The sequence below is a fragment of the Cheilinus undulatus genome, linkage group 4 (genome assembly GCF_018320785.1).
Source record: "Cheilinus undulatus linkage group 4, ASM1832078v1, whole genome shotgun sequence".
NCBI lineage: Eukaryota > Metazoa > Chordata > Actinopteri > Labriformes > Labridae > Cheilinus > Cheilinus undulatus.
Window position 1 is genome coordinate 52,061,460 of NC_054868.1, and position 23,445 is coordinate 52,084,904.

Genomic DNA, 23,445 nt, shown 5'->3' on the forward strand with positions numbered 1-23,445 from the left:
AATGGCACCATTGGATGCTTTCATTGTAGAGAGACATAATAAAGTGCACTGTAAATGGACAAAGCTTGACAAAGTGTCCTCTGTATTTCCCTCTATATAGACAAAACACAACTGTCTCCAGGGTGCCACCTTAATGGACTAAATTTGGCAAGGTTCCTTCTAGATTGCCCTGCTAGTGGACAAGATTTGACATATTGCCCTCTCAATTGTCCTCTAATTAGAAAACATTTGACTATGTTCACTCTTAATTGACAGAATTTGATAAAACCTCCTCTAGATTGACCAGTAAGTGGACAAAATTGGACAATTGCTCTCTAAAATACAAAATTTAACAGTTTCCTCCAGACTGCCCTGTATTAGACAAAATTTGACATAGTGTTCTCTAGATTGTCCTATAAGAACACAAACTGGACAAAGTGTCTTCTAGATTGCCCTGTTTCTGGAAAAAGATGGACTTAGTATCTTCTAGTTGCCCTGTTAGTGGACAAAATTTGGCAAAGTGTCTTCCAGATTTCCCTGTTAGTGGACAAAGTTTGACAGTGTCCTCTAGATTGCTCTCTTAAAGGTTAAAATCTGACAAGCTGTCCTCTAGATTGCACTTTTAAAGGAAAAAATTTGACAAAGCATGCTTTAGATTGCCTTGTAAGAAAACAAAATTTGACAAAGTGTCCTCTGGATTGCTCTCTAAAAGGACAAAATTTAGCAAAGCGTCCTCTAGATTGCCCTGTTTGTGGATAAAGATGGACATAGTGCCCTCTAGTTACCATGTAAGTGGACAAAATTTAGCAAAGCAGCCTCTAGATTGTCCTGTAAAAGACAAAGTTGGACATAGTTTCCTCTAGATTGGCCTGTAAGTGGACAAAATTTGACAATGTGGACTCTTCATTTTCCTGTAAGTGGACAAAGTTTGACAGTGTCCTCTAAATTGCACTTTTAAAGGACAAAATTTGACAAAGCATCCTTCAGATTGCCCTGTAAGTGGACAAAATTCGAAAAAGTGTCCTCTAGATTGCTCTCTAAAAGGACAAAATTCAACAAAGGGTCCTCTAGATTTTCCTGTAAGTGGAAAAATTTTGACAAAGCATCCTCGAGATTGTTCTCTCAAAAGACAAAATTGGACATAGTGTCCTCTAGATTGCCCTTTTAGTGGACAAAATTTTACCAAGTCCCCCTGGATAGTTCTCTTAATAGACAAAATTTGATAACATGCCTACTAGACTGGTGGATAAAAATTGACAAGGTGCTTTCTAAGTGGACAGAATTTGACATGGTGCCCTCCAGAATTGCCTTTTACGTGGTCAAAAATTGAAAAAGTCCCCCCTAGTTGCCCTCTTTACAGACAAAATTTGATAATATTCCTTCTACAGTGCCCCTCATTGGACAAAATTTGACAAGCCATCCCTCTAGATTTCACTCCATGTGGAAAATTTTTACAAAGTGCCTGCTAGATTGTTCTTTTTGTGGGTAATATTTCAACAAAATGCTTTTAAGCTTGCCCTCTATGTGGAGAAAGTTTGACTAATATCCTCAAGATTGCCCTGTAATTGGACAAAACTTTACTAAAAGTGCAAAATCTTGCCATGGCGCAATCCACGGTGCCCTCTAAATGGACAAAATTTGACTTTAGGCCCTCTTTGGTGCCCTGGAGTGAATAAAATCTGATGTAGTGCCCCCTATGGCACATGTCTGACAGTGGAAAGAATGCAGATGAATGCCTAAGTTCCTTGGTTTTAGGTTATCTTTCACTTACAACCTCTGTTGTAAGTGATATAAATGGATAAATATGTTGTGATATTAATGGTTAAATATCTGTGGTGGAGTAATTCAATCACGTTATAGGACTCAATCTTAACCATTTTTTTTGTAATTTGCTATGAATGCATGACGACTTTTTTGAGCTACTCCCTGACCACATACATCAGATACCTTTTAATTTATCATTAACATTTTCACTACTTCCTATCAAACATCCTAAATCTACAACTGATATCATCACAGTAATGCTTGACATTGATTTAAAATGTTATCACAAATCTTTCACCTGGATTTATAGTGCTTTAATGAAGAACAACAAATCAGTTTTGACACATTAGCAAAGCTAACTATAAATTAACTTACTATGGGACAGGATAGTGTAGACTGACAACATGACACAGGGTGCGCTGCTAAAGACCGAAGGGGCTTCATTAGGGCTCTCATGTTACACAAGGTATCCTGTGAAAACTCAAAAGAACACATAATAACAGGTACACAATCAAAATAGTAAATTCAAGGTAAATCATAACAAGTGATGGCAAGTTAAATTATTAAAAGATACAGTTGCTACCGCTTACTATTGCATTTAAGTGACTATTTCAGGAGGAGCCGAATTAGAATAGTTTTGCTTCTTACTTAGCGACTTCTCATACAATATTTGACCTCATCCACCTTCGAACAGCCTTTGTTTTTGTTTTTCCCTCCCTGTCAGTCTAAACTGAGGGCATACAACCCCCCTATCAAAAGGCCCTGTCACGTTACTCCTCTGAACATAAACAGAAGTCATATGATTTCAGTGTTATTTTCCAACATGGCGGCCACACAGCAGCAGCTGGCTGTTGCTCTCCTCTTCTTCCTCCTCCACGGGGGAGTTTTAAGTTTTCCTCTGGGTCAGGGGACTAAACAGGCTTCTACCTGTGGATACGAGGTCAGCAGCTTTAACACTAATATGTTTAATGGGTGTCATTTACTTTAACGTGATAAAGAAGCTGCGTATGCGCAGCTGTAGCTACTTTCGGTTTCTATAATCCGATATTTTTGCTTTAAATTTAGGGGAACTTGAATTAAAACTGCTCCGATGTTTCTCTTTTTTATTTACCTGTAGACTGAGTGCCCTTTATTGGTAAAATAGCAGTGTTTTAGTGGAGTAATGCTGGTGTCTTTTAACGACACAATCGTCGATATTTTAAGACACTTTGACGAAACTATAATTATTCTGTCACATTTTAACCATCAAGTCCCGCTTCCTGTCTAACAAATATGCTGGCAACGTTACTGTGCAGAGATTTTTCGACAGTTAAAATGCTAACGGTCGAATTTCACCTTACGTGGACGAAGAAACGTTTCCTAGCTAATGCCGTTTTTCGTCTATTATATTTTATTCAAATCAGTAAAAATGACAATGACAAAAAGTGACAATTTAAGAAATTTATATATAAAAAAACAGTCGGTCTTTGGCGTCCATTCATTTAACGATGACAACTGTTGAACGCATTTTTGCGGCAAGTTACTAGTCAACACGGTAACTGTACAAACCGTAACACTACGGAGTATTTGGGTACTGAGTTAAAACAAGATTCTGCTAAATATTGGGTGCAGATGACTTACATTTAATTCTTAACATCTGCTATTTGAATCAATATTTGATTTGTACCAAAATCATATTAAAGTTTTAAAAAACTGCTCTCCTGACAACCCTACTACTTAGTTTGTATTTGTATGTTTGTACAGTCATGTCATCCCACCAAACCAGACATGCTGAACGTCCACCTGGTCCCTCACACCCATGATGATGTCGGCTGGTTAAAGACTGTTGACCAGTACTACTATGGAGGTCAGTTTTACACACACGCATGTGAACCTCTTGTATCCCCTGTTGAAATGCGCCTTGTCCCTGGCTGTCTAATCTATAGTTAAATCCATATAATGACTTAAAAACAGACCATTCAAAAAAAATTACACAAGGAACCATTATTGCAGCATTTAAAGTAAATACAAGATTACCAACTATCCATTTTTATGTTACAGTTAAACTTGACTTAAGAGATGTCAGTATGAAAACAAAGTCCCCTACCAAAGCTTTAGTTAAGATATCAATTCTAAATTTGTTTTTTGATAAAAAGTACATAATATCTCTAGGGATGTAAAATATCTGATTTTTGCAGATATTAAATCTTTAGATAGTTCTAAACTTCTTTTTGAAGATGCTGATAACAATACTGATAAGTACAAGGTTCTGTCAGAAACTCCACAGCTGAATTCTGCTTTACAACATGAAGCAAGAGGTTTTATATTTTGAACATTCAGTCATGATTTCTAAAGAAAACCCTGAAGATTTCTTGTGACTATTGTCTTTAAATCTCCTTTTTTTAATCTGGTTTTGAAGCGGTACCATGGCCAAGTGTTGGCTGTAAAACATCTGAAGGATGCTGGTTAACCAATGTTAACTCAAAATGTTAGTTGTGTACCATTTTTCACAAAGCACATTTGACTAAGGCTAGCTAAAAATAGTTTTTTGATGATAATAACTCAGACAAAAATAAGTTTAGTTTACATTAAGGAGACAACAATGTGACTAAAATGTTAGTGCTGGACTGTTGGACTTTCAAAATCCATGATGTTTTATTCTCTGTGCAGATAAGGTATGCCAGAATTCACATCAGTATATTTCAAATAAATTAAAGTATTGATAGTGCATTAGTATAAGTGGTTAACATTTATATTGACTTTGCAACTTGGTTGATTAAGTTAGTAAAACGAACTAGAAAAAGAACCTAAAATTACTTTTTTGACTTAAGGTGAAGAAAAAAATTAAGGACCTTTTTAATGACTTCATTGAACTTACTAGTACTATTCCCTAGAGAAGCTCTAAGTCAGCTGTATTTATGATGTAATGCTCAGGTTGAAATGTTTACTGCTTGTCTCTCAGTCTTTCTGCACAATCAGACAAGAGACTACAGATTACAGCAGAGCGGCTTCTAGAGGAAACTTTAGGGTGATATCACGTTATGCATCTTTTTGCAATGCTGTTTTTTTCTGTGAAAGTTGTGACACTTATTGCTTTATCACGTTGTAGCTTTCTGCAGACTCTGCAGAGACCTACCAAGTCCTTGATAATACAGCCGAAAACCTACAGTCAGGTCTAGTGTTCAAACATGTGCTCCTGACTAGTAGTTTACATTTTTAAATCCATGTTTTGAACTGTTTCCTCTCCACTGCATTATTCCAAAGGTTGTTATATAATAGTTCATGTTGTTTCCTCCTTGATTGAGCAGGTTTTTGTCTAGAAGTGCTCCGTTTTTACATCGTGTCATAAGACTTCTGTCCCTGATCTTCACTAACAAACTCAGATTTTATAGTTTTAGTGATTCATTGACACCTTTTTGTGTTTCAGCATCACATGTCTCCTTTTTATGGAGGACCACTGAGCTGTCTGTGGTTATATAAGCAAAGATCATCATGTTTATTTCATGTTTTTGCCTGCTGCAAGGATGTTTTCAGCTTTAAGGGTAGAATTAAAAAAGGCGCCACATCAATATCATTCCAGTAACTCTAGAGCTTTAGTTAAACCTTTTAACTTTCCTACTGTACAATACTTAATTCTGTGAGTCCTGGTAAAATACAGAAAACCATGTGTTTTTCTAGATTTCTAAAACTGATCTGGTATAGATGTTTTTGTAAATAAAAGAAGATTTAATATGTATGAAAAATATTGAAGGGAAATATTCTGACATGATTTTCAAAGCTTTCTCTCATGTTTTTTATTATGGATCTTTTTAATAATGATAATATTTATTATTAATATTATAATAATGTTTATTTATATAGCACTTGTCAAAACCAACGTTACAAAGTGCTTCACAAAAACATTGTTCATCAGTGAAAAACACAATAAAAAGGAAAATAATCATTGATTTAAAAATAAAATAATTTAACAAGTAGTAGTAACAGGTTTGACAGACTAAATAGAAAAATACAAAGAAGGTAAAATTGGATAAAATATTAAAAACCTTGACCAGTGGAAAAACAATCATATAGACAAGGGATCGTGGATAAAACACAACTCACAAGAAGGCTTCCAATAAAGATAGACTTAATCCGAACAATTATTTCTGCAGGACCTTCATTCCTATTTACTTGGTTCTTATTCGTCTGGAGTGTTTTGATACAGTAACACCAAAATCTGTTGATTTTGTGCTCCTATTATGTTGGTTGTCATCTTAAGAAAATGATGATGATGGTCAAAGATGTAGAAGCTGCATAGAGTGTATGCAGTTGTTTATTTCTATGATTATCACTTTGTTAGTCTGTTGCTTTTAGATGAATTTGGTCTGTCAGTGTTAACACATTAGGGTGTGAAATGAATGGGCTAAATTTTTAAATTCAAATTCATTGTGTGATAATTTGTCATCTTCTGTGCACCACAGTTAAGCTACTCTAGGATGGAAGCAGATAAAACTACACTCTGTAGTGTCTTCCTGCTCTCACGGTGATGTAGATAAGTCCACCAGTGCTCCCTTATGTCTCATTTAACTTTATAAAAATCACAAACAGCTCAGTGGAAATGTCATCTGCAGCCTCTGGTTTCCTCTTTTTTAACCTTCCCTAAACATATTTTCAGTTACTTTTCTATTCACAGCAATTCCTGGGGTTTTTCCAAACAGGAAGTGAAGTTCCCTTAGCTTAACACGGTAATAATTGCAAAGTAAAAGCACAACGAAGAACAGTTTCTTTAGAAATCTCTCTGAATTGTCACCCCTAAACATGAACTGCTAACAAGTCTAAATGCTATCACTTTGTTTGGATCACTGGACATCAGTGAGTCATTTTGTACATGCACTCCTGCACATCCTACACACACACTGGTGTAGCTGTGCTGCACTCTTTTATAACTAAGTCAGGATCAAAAGAGAAATCTCTGACTCCATTTGATTCACTTATCAACACACTGAGAAGGATTTATTTATTGGTTTAGATTCATATGTTTTAAGCGCCTTTGTGCCTGTGCCTGTAGATCGTAATGACATCCAGCATGCGGGGGTGCAGTACATCCTGGACTCGGTTGTGGATCAGCTGTTGAAGAATCCAGATCGGAGGTTTATCTACGTGGAGACGTCGTTTTTCTACCGATGGTGGAAACAGCAGAGCGCCAGCATGCAGCAGACCGTCAAACAGCTCGTTAATGAAGGTACAGCGACAAACACTGAACATTTACACTGAAATGGAATAAAAATAACAGTTTAATAATCAGAATATTTCTATTCATTTATTGTAGTTTAGTTTTTATAGTTTTAAATGATCTATTTGTGCTTTATATTTTTTTCTATTTTATATTTGTGAATAACCTGTTATACATTAGTTTTAGTTTGTTCTCATTTTGTTGTTTCCTGTTTTTATTTAGTTTTTTATTTGAAATATTTTTCTTTGAAAAATTGTGTATTAATTTTGGCTGGAAGTTTATTATTTTGTTTATTTTTTTTGTATCAAAAATGCTGTATGATTAAAGCCTGACTGGCTGATTGATGAGTTGCTCCATGAAACTTTAATGACTGTTTTTTTTTTCTCCTTCAGGCCGTCTTGAGTTTGTAAACGGCGGCTGGTGCATGAGCGACGAGGCCACCACCCACTACAGCGCCGTCATCGACCAGATGACGATTGGCCTGAGGTTCCTCAATGACACATTTGGGCCGTGTGGTCGACCTCGGGTCGCCTGGCACATCGACCCCTTTGGACACGCTCGTGAACACGCCTCCATGTTTGCACAGGTAGTCAATGTTAGAGTTGTAGTCCAACATTTAAGAATGTAATTCAGCTTCTTGAAAGACAGTTTTTTTTTTTTTGGAAAATAAGGAAGTGTTCCATAATTAATTCTAAGTATTTAAGGCATGCAGATAACATAATTTCTTTACTGATTTGTTTATTAATTAAAAGATTGATTGTTTCATCAAAATAAAATGGTAGCATTGATTCAAAATATGAAAATAATGCCCTGAAATGTCCTGTTTTTTGCACATTCTAAAGCTATTCAGTTAACTACTTTGTTGTAGCAGAAATAAGGAGAACATTTTCACAAATAAAAAAACAAAAATGAACAAATACTGATTATTTTTGTAAATTGTACTCCTTATAAATTCGTTTTTAGCAGAGTTGGGAATTTAATTAATAGTTGCCCAGCCAGGGGCGAAATTTTTAACTTTGTGGCTGAATTTGAATTGAAACAAACATGATATAGCACACAAGAAAAGGAGCAGGAAGTATTTGTCAGATTTTTCTACAGAGATAAAGTGTTGAGTTAGTTGCTTTCTGGTGTTTGCAGGGGGTTGCAGAAAGACAAAATACACAAGGAAAATATCAACAGTAAAATCAGACCCAGTGAGACTCAGAAACAGAGAACAAAGTCAACAACATCAGAAATAAACTCAGTCAAGAGTCCATAACAACAAAAAAAGTAATGCAAAATGCAGTGTGCCAGTGAGCAATCTTTTGGAGTTTTTTTAAGAATTATTATTATTATTATTTTTTGCCTCTATTAGGTAGAGATGGGACAGTAGATAATCAGAAACAGGGATGGGAAAGTGGGGAATGACATGCAGTGAAAGAGCCACAGGCTGGACTTGAGCCTGGGCCACACGCGTACGACCACTAGGCCATCTGAGCGCCTACATGAGCAAAAATAAGAAGGACTGACTGCCACAGTCTAATTGCACTAATTGTGTTTGAATCTCACCAAGGCGAAAACAGGCACATTTCCAAAAAATTTTGAACAGATTCTTACAAGAAATATTCTGTTAAATATGTTCGATTTTGTCTGAGCTTTAAACTAGGTGTTTGTCATCTATGTTTTTGTGTCAGATGGGGTATGACGGCTTCTTCTTTGGGCGTCTGGACTACCAGGACCGGTTCCGCAGGATGTCTGCGAAGGAGCAGGAGCTTCTGTGGAGGGCGTCTGACAGCCTCACACCCCCCATGGCAGACCTCTTCACTGGTAATAAAGAAACCATCTACACTCATTAATGCTATGTTTCTTCCTGTTTTGCTATTGAAAGATTGTGCCACTAAAATAATAAACTAGGGTAGCTGTATTTACTGACTGATGGGACTTTTCTTTGCATGTCTGGAAATAAAGGGATCCTTCCCAACGGGTACAACCCTCCTGAAGGTTTCTGCTGGGATCAGTCGTGTAGTGACGCACCAATCAGAGACGATCCTGACCTGGAGGATTACAATGTTGACGATGTGGTGACTCGATTCCTCAGCATTGCATCCAGTCAGGTTAGACAAGCTTGCACACACATAAATTCTTGGCACATGGAATCAAATCAGTCTCCTTTATTAAAACAGATGCCAAAGTCTACCGAAGTTCTGCACATTGAGTTAAAATAGCGACATAGAAACAGACAGATTCCTAAGACTGCACAAAAGAAGACGATAAAGTTGTACACTGATTGAACTGTGCTTTGTGGCTATAAATCACAGGTAACATCATTTGTGTTACCTGTGATTCTTGCCTATCCTCTCTATAAATGCTGTGGAAATGTCTCTCACTCTCTCTCTTTCTTCAGTCTATGGTTTATAAGACCAACCACATCATCATGACCATGGGCTCAGACTTCCAGTACGAGAACGCCAACCTGTGGTACAAAAACCTCGACAAGCTCATCCACTACGTCAACGCCCAGCAGGCAAAAGGCATCAAAGTCAACGTGCTCTACTCCACCCCGTCCTGCTACCTGCAAGAGCTGCACAGAGCAAACTCCAGCTGGTACGGAGACCCAAAACGAGCATGAAAATGTGAAGAATGTCGGAGTTTTATCATAACTCTGCCTCTTTACTCTCTTTTAACACAGGGCTTTGAAGACAGATGATTTCTTCCCTTATGCAGACGATGCTCATGACTTCTGGACCGGATACTTCACCAGCCGACCGGCGCTGAAACGTTACGAGAGGGTCAGCAACAGCAACCTGCAGGTAGTTTCCAGCTCCACATCTTCAGTGGAAATGATTTACTGACTTTAGTATCAAAATACAACCACTTTCTACTCAAATTTGACACAGCATGGAAAAAGAAAAAATAGCGAATAATTTACCTGATGTAGAAGTTGTAAATGTGCAGTTAACTGGTGAAAAAGACCTTCTGACTTTAGTTATTTTGTTTTCTTTTGCAGACATGTAACCAGCTGGAAGTTCTCGGAGGTGCCGTCTCCAGGAGTGGACCTTTTGGAAACGGAGACAGCCAAACCCTGAGTGAGATTTGACTTTTCTTACTTCTAAACAGTGCACTGACTGTTAAAGAGGGGAGATGTTTCTATGTAGTGGAGATTTACAGGTGCATCTCAGAAAATTAGAATATCCTGAAAAAGTTCCGTTTTTTTCTGTGGTTTAATTTAAAAAGTTGAACTTCCTTATTGTCTAGGTTCATCTCATATGAAGTGAAATATTTCAAGACTTTGTTGTTTTAATGCCTGCTTGTTGCAGTAAAAAAATATAATAATAAACTTTATTTGTATAGCCCCTTTAAAAACAAAGGTTTGACGACCGGAAGAATCACAATTAAGACGAAGCATCATTACACAAACAGCAAAACACAACAAGAAAGGCAAAACCCCACAGAGAACCCATGAAAAACTCAGCCAGCATTGTAACTCCAGCACTATAAAAACCCAACAGAACATTATATACACGGGAAACATGTCAAGTTAGAAAGACATCATAAAAACCCAGATATGTAAGACTCCAGAACAAAAGTAAAGACCGAGAATAAAAACCCAGAATAACCTCATGAAAATCAAAAATCCACCGTCTGAAAATGTTAGAATATCACATACACTGGTCAAAATGAAAAAGTCTATTATACAGAAGTGTCTACCATCTGGAAGATTATGTCCATTTATGCATTCAGTATTTTGTTGGAGCTCCTTTTGCGTTTAGGCAATCAGTCCGTGCCAGTCATGATACCGTGTGGGTATCATGAGGCCCAGTATCTGCATGAAGCTTCTCAGCAGATGAAAGCATGAAGGGCTCTAAAATCTCCTAGTGGACAGCTGACAACCTGGACTCTGGACTTGATGAAGACCAGTGGACCAACATCAGCAGATGACATGGCACCCCAAACCATCACTGACCATGGAGACTGAAAACACTGGACTTCAAGCACCGTGGATTCTTCCTTCAGACTCTTGGATCTTGATTTACAACTGAAATGCTAAATTAAGTTTCAGCTCAAAACAGGACCACAACGGTCCACTTCTGATGGTGTTGTCTGTGATTCAGGAGTGACTTCACTCTAGGAACACACCACTTGTAGTTCATTTTCTGGACCCGTCTGTGTGTTAGCTCTTGATCCACTGACTCCAGCCTCAGTCCAGTCCTTGTGAAGATCCCTAAGTTCTTGAATCTGCTTAGTTTGACAATCCTCTGAAGGCAGAGCTCATCCCTGTTGGTTGTCTTACCACACTTTTCCCTTCAGTCATCTTTCCATGCTTTGACGCAGCCTCTGAGAACAGCCTGCCCTTTCAGCAGTGACCTTCTGTGGCATAGCCTCCGTGTGAAGGGTGTCCTAGATTGTCTTCTGAGCATTTGTCAAGTCAGGAGTCTTCCCCATGATTGTGGTTGTGTGGCTTAGGAAACCCTTGCGAATTAAACTTTTCCACAACATTCTAATATTTTGAAAGAGTTGATTTATTGTGAGCTTTAAGCTGCAATAATCAAGATTAAAACAAAAATAAAAGTCTAGAAATATTCCACTTTGCACATGACAAATCTAGATTTTATGGAAGTTTCTCATTTTTAATTTCCAGAAAAATGAACTTGTTCATGATGTCTTAAAGTATTGAGATGCACTTTTATATTTTTTTTGTTTAGTAACTAGAAGCTTGTTTCCCTGTGTTTTACAAATAGCAGAAATATAATTTTCTCACAGTGTGACGCTAGTCTCTGTATTAATAAACCTGACCGTGAATTAGACACACAACTGACTAGCAGGTACTTGTGTGTTCTCAGAGAAAGCCATGGCGGTGGCTCAGCACCATGACGCCGTGTCAGGCACAGAGAAACAACACGTCGCAAACGACTACGCCAGGAGACTCGCCAACGGCTGGCAGCACTGTCAGGTACATAAACCTTCAAATGACAACACCCTCTGTGTTTTGTTGGAAGCATTTTACATTTGGATCATGTGTTCATTTCTGTTTTTGGATTAAACATCCTCAAATAAAAGATTGTGTGTTATTTTGAATATTTAAATGTGTTCTTCATGTTTGTTGGTATGATTACAGATGATATAAAGCACCTGTTTTTCCCCTTCTTCAGGTGTTGGTCAGTAACAGTCTGGCTGCTCTGAGCGGTTCGTCTGCTGAGCGAGTTTACTGCGACAACCTCAACATCAGCGTGTGTCCTCTCACCGAATCCAGCAAAAAGGTGACAGAAAAACATAGACACAAAATTCTTCACCTCTTATTTTCATGACTGGATGAACAAGAATGGCTGAACCTTGACATAAACCTCAAGACTGACTCGATGCATGATACAGCAGGGCACACAAAAGCACCACAAACAGAGGACTGGGTCAGCTTATTTCACTATAGATGGATGGATAGATACTCTGGAGACTCAAATAAACAGGAAAACATGTTTTTTTCATTCTCTCTCTCAGTTCTCTGTCAATGTGTACAACCCTCTCGCTCGCCCCGTCACATGGCCGGTCAGACTGCCGGTGAATGGATCAGTGTATGAAGTCTCAGATGCTAACGGCAAAGCTGTCGACTGCCAGGTGAGTGACTGTCTGTTAACATTAGAATGCTATTAATCACAAACTTTAGAGAGCATCATTCAGCCACCAAACAGCTATCAGAAGCTTTGATTTCATAATAGACTGGGGTGATTATTTGACTTTTACAGTTTAATTTTAATATTCACACCATCATCTGATTGTATTCAGAGGCGATGAAAGGAGAGGTTTCTTTTTTTTTTGTGGGTGCAATATCTATTTTAGCCACAAGAGGGTGACAGTCACCATCCCTCCCTGTGCCTCAGTTCTGACTGAGGGTGTTCATATTTTCTTTTTTATAAGCTTTTATTCTTTCTTTTCTTTCCATAAAAATGCAGCACTGATGGATATTTTAACACTGCAAATAAGAGAAAAAACTGAAAGTTAATCCTTCAGTTTGTATCATTTTTTTACATGGGGGGGAGCTACTCAGGATTTATTTTCCACTGTCTTTAAGTCATGAAAATGACTGGAAAATAAACTTTGGCACATTCCCCCCTCAGAGCTTTGATTGAAATAAAAGCTTTATATTATTAAACAGTTATGGTCAAGTTCAAGATCAATAGAACTTAAACTTGTGGGAGGTTGTCGATGTGCGGTTATTCATAACCAACCTTTCATTTAGCCCCGCCCCCCTTGGTTACAGTTGTTAAGTTAACCAGAATCTTTTATCAGGGCTCCTTTCCTTCAGAAATAACAGAAAATACCCCAAAATTTGACTAACTTTTATTATATTTGATTTATTTGACCTGGCCTGGGTTCATATCTGGCCCGTGGCTCCTTTCCTGCACGTGATTCCTCACTCTCTCTCCCACATTTCCAAACTGTCCAATCTACAATAAAGTGTAGTATAGTTTAAAACATAAGAGGCACCATGAGCTAACGTCTGTTTCCTCTGTGTCTTTGTTCCAGGTGGTTCCGGTGTCTGCAGCCACTCAGGACGTGAGGAGAAACCGCGGCTTCGCTGTCAACGAGCTGCTCTTCCAGGTTCAGGCTCCTCCTCTGGGTTTCACCACCTACTTCGTGTCCCTGCTTCAGGACGGGCCTCCACCAGCCTCCACAAAGCTGCAAACACCCACCACCATCCAGAACAAGGTTTCTACTACAGATATTACACTGCTGAACCATGGGAACAAATGTAGGATGGTTTCCAAAAGGTTAAACAAAATAAGGAAAAAGCACAGTTTGAGGTTCAGAGATGTTTCAAACAGAACAAAAAAATTTGTTTGGTGCATTTCCTCTCACACTGTCACCATAATTCCTGTCTCTCTTCAGCTGTCCCAGCTAAAGGAGACAAAAAATCCTAAAAATAATCTAAAATCAGAAAAATATTGCAGTTATATTTAAAATCATTGATTTTCCAAATGCATTTCCCATGAATGGAGAAAAATGATTATTTAAAAAGGAAAATGGAGACATAGTTTACTATTTTGTTTGCAAAGAAGCGTAGCAGTTCAGTTAAAGTTAATCTAAAAGCTGTTATGCATGTAAAGCTGGTGTTTTCATAAATTTATGAGGATTCTTAATCAAAATGATCATTTTATATGCAAACATCTGAACAGTACCAGTGTGCATTTTTTGGCCTGATTTGCCTAAAAAAAGTATTTTAAAGGTGTTTTTCTAAAAAAAAAAACAACATTCATGTATCTCTTGAGTTTCTACAAGTGACCTTTGACCCTGATACTGGCCTGTTGAGCGGCCTCAGCAACCTGGAGACCAAGCAGAGCATCAAACTGACGCAGAACTTCTACTGGTGGGTGTCTCTGTGGAAGAATAACACACAGCTTATCGGTTTCAGTGTTGTTCAACAGCAGACTGTTTGTGCCTTCTGTTTACGGTATCTCTGTTTGTGTGGTGCGTTCAGGTACAACGCCAGTGACGGTAACAACTCAGACAGTAACCAGCCTTCAGGTGCCTACATCTTCCGACCCAACACCTCCACACCTTTCATCATCAGCAAGACGGCAAAGACGGAGACCATACAGGTAACAGTCAGAGCTTTATTCACAGCTTACAGTGGCTCATAGATGATTTACTTTAAATTCAGTAAAGAGCATCGTTAAATGTTAGGATCACTGCTGATTGTACAGCTGTGAGAGGACTGTTATTGAACGTTGCCTCAAAATAACACCATTAACTAGTTGTTTGGACCTGCTGTCTTTTAAATGGGTCACCACAATTAGTTACAAAAACTTTTTCTCATGACTGTGGTCTAAAACACTACTTTAGGTTTCTTTAACACAGCATAAGATAGTTTTTAGTCAGTTACAGCCAGATTAAAAGCAAATTACATTGTAAGGCAAGGTAAAAATGGCTCTTGATTTGTAATTTTCCTGTCTATTTTGGGCAAGAGATGTTCAGGTTTGTAAAATAAATAGACAAGCCTCCATGTGAGACACACATATCAGGCACAAGAGATGCTGAACTCATACGGCAGTCCTGACTTGTAAGCATGCAAACAGAAATAAAGCATGCTGTGTTGTTGCTAACACGTGGTCGCACCTGTCAAACCAAGATAAATGTATGGCAATACAAATCCACACTCCTGTTAGGATAAAATGCGAAGAAGGCAACAACTGAAACCCAAAGCTTCTGGCTTGAAAATTGTAGTTTAGTGGTCTCTTGCACCAGCTTTGCATAATTCCACACAAAAGATTACTTTGAAACGAGCTAACAGGGATGCACAGGATTATCAGTATCAGCACATATGACATTTTCTGCGTGTGATTTGTAAACCTTGCCCATGCTAAAGTGCAAATAAGTTAAATAACCTGCATTTAAAGTAAAGAATTAAGACGTTTTATTTCACATACTTCAGTGTACTGTGGTCTCAGGTAGTGTGCACGCTGCTTACTTACGGTTCTTACAGGTTGCTCTAGCCTAAATTAGTTAAGACAGGTCCTTGGGATCGTTTTCCTAGACCTCTAACTGTCTCCCAGCAACCAACAAGTGCACAGATCATGAGAAAGTAGCTGTCGTTAACAAATGTGGACACTGTTGAATTTCATTCAGGCTATTAAGTGGGATTTAGGGGTGTAGGAAGCAGGGCAGGAATTTGGATGTAGACAGGACTCTTGCCTGCAGGTTAAACAGGTAATAGTTATTCAGCAGGTCCCTGCTGATCAGACAGAGACCTGGAACACAGCCTCCTATACAGGGGCTTGTAGGATCAAACAATGTATATCTGCTGCAAATATTGGACGTCTGTATGAATAAGTTAGTGGAGTTCTAGGCAGGACAAACAGACCTACATCAGCTGAAGTTCCTTTTCTTTGGTCATCCTTGCTTATGAAACTTAAAAGTGTGTTTAGGCGTGAACAACATTTATGTAGCTGTCAGCCAAAATCCAATATTTGCAGCCCTACTGGGCTGAACAATGTAACAAAATCTCTTACTGCAATTATTTTGCAAATTTGATCTGAATTGATTCATTGAAATGAATGACTCTTTATATGCTATTCTCACTTTGGAATAAGAAAGAAACACAAAATCAAGGAAAGTTGAATTTGTTGCAAAAAATAAGGACATCTGAATGTGTCCATGACGATGAGCTGAGTGTCTCTGCTGCAAAATATTGTGTTAAACTTTTATTTTGACTCACATTTCAGGTACAGGAAATATTGTATCTTCATAGATTTAGAAATAGCAGTTGGTCATATTGGGATTTAATCTGAATTTTGTTTAACTGTTAGGTTCTTGTGTGAGTTGTGTCATTATTCAGGTGCACTCTGGAGACATGAGGTTCATCTTCATTAGCAGAGCTTAACCTGGAAGCTAACCGAATGTATACGATGCAACATTTTTACTTAATTTGACCAATCAGCGAAAAGCATTTTTCTAAATTTAGTGTATTTTGCTTTAATGTTTCTCAACAGAGTCATGGCTGAAAAAAATCTTCTATTAGCTGCAGTTAATCAGCAAACAGTGACAAAAATGTGCATAAATTTGGTCCATGCTTTGAGATTAAGTGATACCTAGAGCCTGCAGCCAATTTTGAGTTTTTACAGTGACATGGTGTGAAGAAATCCAACATAACGAGATAATTTATTGGTACTTGGACAGCTGAAGTCATATCCACTCATGGAAAATGAACCGTGAGTCCAGAGAAAGTCATCAGAGATGTTTTATTACAAACTTTGCATGATGTAAGATTGAAGTTAGTTAATCCTACAGTGGAATTATTTCAGCTGGTGTAACACCTTAAAAGTTAGCAGAGTCTGAACTCCATCCTCACTAAGAGCCTGTATTCAATCGTAGAGGGATTTCTCTGTCGCTGTTATTTTAACCTCTCCTCATTAATGGGAGGAAGTTTGCCAGTAAAAATAAGATGTTGAAAATGACTAATATTTGTGTCATCTCCTTCCTCCAGACAGATGTGGTTCAGGAGGTGAGGCAGTGGTTCTCTCCCTGGGTGTCTCAGGTGGTTCGTCTCTACAGTGAAAGCAGAGCTCTAGAGCTGGAGTGGACCGTCGGACCGCTGCCTATCGAGTACGTTTCTATTTCATACTTTTGATTAATAACACAAATGGAAAAGCGCTGATTGAAGTGCAAAGTTGTGACTTAAATGTTTGACTCCACCTATCTTTCACTTTTTTCTCCCTCAGTGACGATCTGGGGAAGGAGGTGATCACCCGTTTCGACACCAGTATTGAAACAGACGAATATTTCTACACTGATTCAAACGGCAGAGAGGTGCTGCAGAGAAGGTTAGCTTTATCATTCCCAAACTGAATATTTAAAGCCTTAAATCCTTTCATCAAAATGTTTTTGCCTGTAAAGTTAAGAGGATACATATCAGTTATCACAATAGTTTTATTTGATTAATCAGTGCACGGGTAGTAGACCACATGAAGCTAAATCATATATCCTGATTAGAGGATAATTGATTGCTGTTCAGGATCTCAGACTCCGCTCTGTTTCTTGTTTTTGTCTTAAAGGAAAGATTTCAGACCCACCTGGAATCTAAGGCAGTCAGAGCCCATCGCTGGGAACTATTACCCCATCAACTCCCGGGCTTTCATCAAGGTTCCTGAAATATTTCAACCATCTACAGCAGTGAATCTGTTTGTTTTAGAGAAACAGCTAAAGAATAATAATCAAAGCCCAATGTTTAGGCTCTTCTCTTGGATTTTTGACATCTGTGTTTATTGTCTTTCTTAAGGTTATTACTGATTAAACTCTGATTTCTAATGTGTGTTTTCAGGACGACATGGACCAGCTCACTGTGGTGACGGATCGTTCCCAAGGAGGAGGAAGCATCCAGAACGGCTCTTTGGAGATCATGGTGAGACACAAAAATATCTAATCCTTATTAGGATATTAAAAGCTAATTCCAGTAATTTTCAATCTGGACTCTATAATTTTCCATGTCTGCAGACGGCTCAACTCAATTTAATTTATAAAGCACTTTTCATACATAAAGCATGCAGCCCACAGACAGACAGGAAATAATACAGAAATTGGCAACAATAGAGAAAATCTTGAGGGGCGTGCAGATGGCGGCCAGGTTCGAATCTGGCCTGTGGCCCTTTGCCGCATGTCTTTCCCCACTCTCGTCCCTGTTTCCGAATCTATCCACTGGGGCTTGGAAAAAAGTTTTATCCTCCTCTCCTGATCATATCAGGAGCACCACATCCATTTCCTGAGAGGGGTCAGGGGTGGAGTCAGACAGCATTAACATGTAAAGCCATATGGGGCTTTTCTCACTACAGCTTTTGGCCGCGCTGAGCCAAACCAAGCCGTGCTGATTTGCATTTCTATCAACAGTTTGGCCGCTCCAAGCCACACTCATGAGCAGGGCCAAAGCAGGCTGACCCCACCTTCAGGTGCCCCACACTGATTTGGTGGGGGCATCTTCTGCTACTGATAACCCCTCCATGATAAAAGCCCAGCTCCTTCTGAGCAGCGCTGAAACAGAGGGGTTTTTAGATATGCAAAAACCAAATACTGGAGTGTTTTTTCAGCAACAAACTTCACAGGCATGTTTTGGGGACCTCTATAAAATTGTCTTAAAGGGGTAAAATATATGATCTGTTGAAAAAGCTTGCAGAGAAACTGCAGCAGACATGGATTAAAAAACTTCATTTACAGCCTGGAGGAGCAGAGCCAGATAATGCTTGTTTGTGGTTGCCAGAGTAAACTCTGGCACAGTAAACTCTGATCTGTCGTCTGATCCAAAGCCAATGTCCATCCAGCCTCTCCTAATGTGATGGGAAATCCATCTCATTTTAGAGATCTGGATTATTTGGCTCAGCTCAGTACAATAAAGGGAGAAAGGAAACTGGCTCTAAAGCCTGCTCTAGGTGCTCATTTAAGAACCTCCTAGTAGAACCAGCTCGATTATAAACAACACAATTATTCATTTTTTCTTTACATTATATCAGCGTTTTTATTTAAAGCATAAGTGAGGGAGAAAAGCTGTTAAAGAGGCACAGCTAGCCTCTTAGCTTGGTTTAAGAGTCCTCAAGACTCTGGTCCCTCTTCATCTGTCGAGGGGTCTACTGTTATACCAGTCGCCTCCACGCCAGGTAAATCAGCCCACCTGTGGTAAAAAATCTCTTTTTTAAGTGTAGAGATCATAGTCAGTGTTTGTAGGAATTCTCTGATGATTACTGCAGTGTGCTGGTCCACATAGAGCTTTAAAGTACTAACTTTGCTCCATTCCCACTGATTCCTTACAGCTGCTCTTCATTTCCTGATTTGATGGCCTCAGAAAGAATAAAGGCAGGGATATTTCTGTGTGATTGTCACTAGTCTAAAGTTTTTAATGCATGTGCTGCTGCCTGTCCTGGCCATTAAACTTTTAAAAAAGAGATTTTTAATCTCAACAAGGTCTTTCCTAGTTAAATAAAGGTTAAAGAAATAAATAAATGTTAGAGTGTGGAACAATAAACCCAAATCTCTCTTCAAACCTGTTAAAATCATTAAAAAATATCACTGATGTCTGATGCTACCTGTCCTCTCCTCCAGCTCCATCGCCGTCTGCTCTACGATGACGTCCGTGGCGTTGCAGAACCTCTTAACGAGACCTCCGACATCTTCCCAGAGGGGCTGGTGGTCCGAGGTCGCCTCCTGCTGTCCCTCGAACGCCCACCCAATGCAGCTGATGCACACCGCCCCCTGGCCCAGGAGGTGGTACTGCAGCCTCTGCTGACATTCAGTGATGGAGATCTGCACCCTAACACTAAACTGGAGGTGAGGAGGAGGAGGAGGAGGAGGAGGATGTGTTTACTGTGGACTGGTCTGGACTTCTAATCTCAGGGTCTTTGAGGGGGGTTCGGATCAGGAATTCTTCTGGATTATATTTTTGCCCATTTTGCTGCCTGTTTTCTCATGTTTTTACTCCACTTCTTTCCTGCTGAGAAGTCTCTGAAGAGCACTCGGTTCTAGCTCTCATACTGACGTGTTAATGAGAGTAGTAATACCTGATGTCATGTTCGTACACAAATCATCCCTCTAACATTTTAATTCAGCCTTTTGCTTGGAGTCAAAGCATGTTTGTGGTCTCCATCTCTCTGTAGTTCTCAGGTCTGCAGGCTGCGCTGCCCCCTGCTGTCCACCTGCTCACACTCACCCAGTGGGACAAAGACCTGGTACTGCTCAGACTGGAGCATCAGTTTCAGAGCTGGGAGAGTAAAGTGAACGCTCAGCCCGTCACCATCAACCTGCAGGTCAGTGGTCCAAGCATGAAATCACATTTTAGATCAACAAACCAGCTTATGAATGAGCAGGGACGCTCTGATTGATCACAGCTGACCGTCATCAGCTCTACATTAGAATAACGATCAGTATGACAGAAGCCTGTTTTCTTAGACATTTTTTGAAAAGTAGGAATACACGTTTTTATTGTTGACAAAAATGTGAAACAGTTCTTGTTATGAAAAAAAAGTTGGGGCACAGTGTAAGATGGAAACAAAAATAGAATTCATTGATGTTAAAACAGACGTTTTACCATTTCATGACAAATATTAGCTCATTTTGAATTTGATGGCAGCAATACATCTTAAAAAGAAAGGACAGGGACATGTTTACCATTGTGTGGAATCCCCTCTTCTTAAACAACAGTTTGTGAACGTCTGGGAAGTGATGAGACCAGCTGCTGGAGTTTTGGAAGAGGACTGTTGTCCCATTCTTACCTGATGTAGGATTCTAGTTGATCAACAGTCCTGGGTCTTCTATGCTGGATTTTTCCTTTTTTTTCATGCTCCAAATTTGGTGAAAGGTCTGGACTGCAGGTAGGCCAGTTCAAGGCCCAGAATCTCCTCCTGTACTCAGCATTGATAGTGTCTTTCCAGATGTGTAAGCTGCCCATGCCATAGGCACTAATGTAACCCCATACCATCAGTGATGAGGGCTTTAGAACTGAGCCAGGAGAACAAGCTGGATGGTCTCTCTGTTCTTTATTCTGCAGGACACAGCATCTGTGATTTCCAAAAAGAGCAGCATTTCTGGAAGGTGTTCACATATGGCTTCTTCTTTGGATGATCCAGCCTTAACTGTAATTTGTGGATGGCATGGTGAACTGTGTTGAGAGACAATGATCTCTGAAATCATCATCAGAATCATGCCTGGTTTGAATGCAGTAGCCCCTGAGGGCCCAAAGATCACCAGAATCCAATACGGACTTCAGCCTTGCCCCTTGCTCACAGTGATCTCTCCAGATTCTCTGAATCTTGATGATATTATCGACTGTAGATGGAGGGATATCCAAGTCTTTTAATTTTAAATTGAGGATTTTTTTCTGAAATTGTTCAACAATTTTTAGACACTTTTTTCACAGATCTTTGAGCCTCTGCCAATCTTTACTTCTAAGAGACTCTGCCTCTCTAAAATGCTCCTTTTATACCCAGTCATGTGACCAAACTGTTGCCAATTAACCTAATTAGTTGCTAAATGCTCCTCCAGCCGTTTTTCCATTAGTAACACTTACTTTTGTTGCCCCATCCCTACTTTTTTGAGATGCACTGCTACCATCAAATTCAAAATGGGCAAATATTTTCATTAAGTAAAATGCCTCAGTTTCAACGTCTGATATGTTGTTTATTTTCTGCATTTTGTTTTTGTTTACATTTTACACAGCGCCCCAACTTTTTTGGAATTGGGGTTGTATAATAACCCTTTACTTGCTAGAAATGTATGATAAGGACATTTTATAATTTAAAAAAATCTCCCTTTGTTTGTAGAAGCTGTTTTCCACTCTGGAGGTGTTGGGCATGTCTGAACTGAACCTTTCAGCCAATCAGTGGAAAGACGAGATGAAGCGTTTCCACTGGACGCCAGAATCAGGTACACAACAGCTTCACCTGTCTCTGACTTCACTAAAGTCGCTCTAAATGTGCTGAGAGTTCATCAGCACTGGTCCTCAGAGAGTCAAGCTCAAGAGTCCCAGAACTCTAAAGGGTTAATCAACCCTTGATGGGGTCTCAGTATTGATCACCGATACCTAAAAACCACTAAGTGCATGTTTACGGTTTTCTTGGTCGTATGCCTCCTGATAGAAGTCATAATCTTCCTATGAGACTGTAATTCTATTGAGAAAGACTGTCTATGCAGCTACTTAATATTTAGAAAAGATTGAACATTTAAAACATCGGGACTTTAAATCCACAGCTGCTTTTTTAAATTCTGGCACGGGGCTAATCACTGCTCCATTAGAGACGAGTTAACTTTAAAGCCTTTCTCCCTGCAGGACTAATCAAGCAGCCATAACAACATATAATGAGTCATAAATGCATTTTTATGGCTCATAGCTTTAACAGTAAACTGTGGGGTGTTTTATGGCTGATTTTCTCTGCTTTGTTACAACAGCTGAGTATTTTTACACATCAGTATTTAAGAAAAGTCTGGCGTTATATTTATATGTTGGGGTTTAAATGTCTCACAGGAAGTAGTGACAGTGCAGCAGAGTGTTGCACAACAGTTGGCTTCAAAATTATCCCATGATAAAAGAAGCCTGTGTGGAAAAAGTGCATGATTTTAAGTGAATTTCTGATGTATTTTTCAGGTGAGAGGCCCCTGCAGAAGACATACGAAGACCCCTCAGCATGGGAGGTGACCTTAAGGCCAATGGAGATCCGCACCTTCCTTCTCCGCGTCAGCCTCAGATAGCCAATCACATTCCTCTGTCTTTTTACAAGGATTTTAAAATTGATTTTAGCAATGCAATCGAAAATGCAGTTTTTAAGTTTGTTTAATTGGATCATCTCAAAAAGAACAAGGCTGAATCTTTAACATTAGAGACAGACAACACTGCCAAACTTTCCTGCAGACTTGTTCTGGTTCTCTACAAACAAGAGAGGATCCTGTTTGTCCTTTTAAGAACAAACCTTTAATGAAAAATCTCTGAGTCCACCTCTTGCTGTCTAAACAGGAATAAAAAAGGAGAAGACTCATGCTCACAGACTCTCTGTGGTGTGATTTTATTGAACAGTATGTGCTGAAGCTGCTTTTGTGCTGCAGGAGCATCAAAAATAAAAGAAACTGCATATTTTCAGCCCTAAATATGAGGGTTTTTATGCACTATCAATATTTCCCTCTCTGAAAATAAACCTGGTGCCAACATTGACTGACTGCCTGAAGAGTGCAATACCGTAATATTTGTTTTTCAGCCAAGACGTGTAAATATTTGAAATGATTTTATACCAATTATGGATCAAGGGAAATAAAGTTTCTGATTCTTAACTTTGAGTGTTTTTGTTTGTTTCAGTATCATATTTGCACACAGATTCATCTTAATCTGAACTCTTTGCAAAGTCAATAAGGCTACATGAATAATGTTCAGGTCCTTTTATTTCACAACGATATGAAATAGTTTTGTTTTATTCTGTACCTGTCCATTTCTTTAATTCGCTCGTCTGTTTAGTCTACTCTGGTTCCGTCTTTCTTTCAGCTCGTTATGTGAAAAGCTCCATAAACCGTGTCTTACT

General features: G+C 39.0%; 1 protein-coding gene across 1 annotated transcript; it reads left to right on the plus strand.

Annotated features, from left to right (window-relative positions):
* The first annotated feature begins 2,560 nt into the window (after positions 1-2,560).
* Positions 2,561-23,200, plus strand: man2b1 (mannosidase, alpha, class 2B, member 1). The gene is made up of 23 exons (XM_041786009.1): positions 2,561-2,683; positions 3,487-3,589; positions 6,770-6,943; positions 7,327-7,520; positions 8,608-8,740; positions 8,882-9,027; positions 9,318-9,517; positions 9,603-9,723; positions 9,921-9,999; positions 11,755-11,864; positions 12,064-12,171; positions 12,407-12,523; positions 13,433-13,615; positions 14,176-14,273; positions 14,385-14,505; positions 16,890-17,008; positions 17,125-17,226; positions 17,458-17,545; positions 17,724-17,804; positions 19,490-19,714; positions 20,041-20,190; positions 21,703-21,805; positions 22,524-23,200. Exons 1-23 carry the CDS (start codon positions 2,567-2,569, stop codon positions 22,625-22,627), a joined length of 2,976 nt encoding a protein of 991 aa, XP_041641943.1. The 5' UTR covers positions 2,561-2,566; the 3' UTR covers positions 22,628-23,200.
* The last annotated feature ends 245 nt before the right edge of the window (positions 23,201-23,445 follow it).

Bases quoted from the DNA above. Each gene is read 5' to 3' on its own strand.
- man2b1 (XM_041786009.1), top strand. From the start codon at position 2,567: ATGGCGGCCACACAGCAGCAGCTGGCTGTTGCTCTCCTCTTCTTCCTC. The intron at 7,521-8,607 runs GTAGTCAATGTT...TTTTTGTGTCAG, and splicing joins ACGCCTCCATGTTTGCACAG to ATGGGGTATGACGGCTTCTT. The intron at 14,506-16,889 runs GTAACAGTCAGA...TCCTTCCTCCAG, and splicing joins CAAAGACGGAGACCATACAG to ACAGATGTGGTTCAGGAGGT.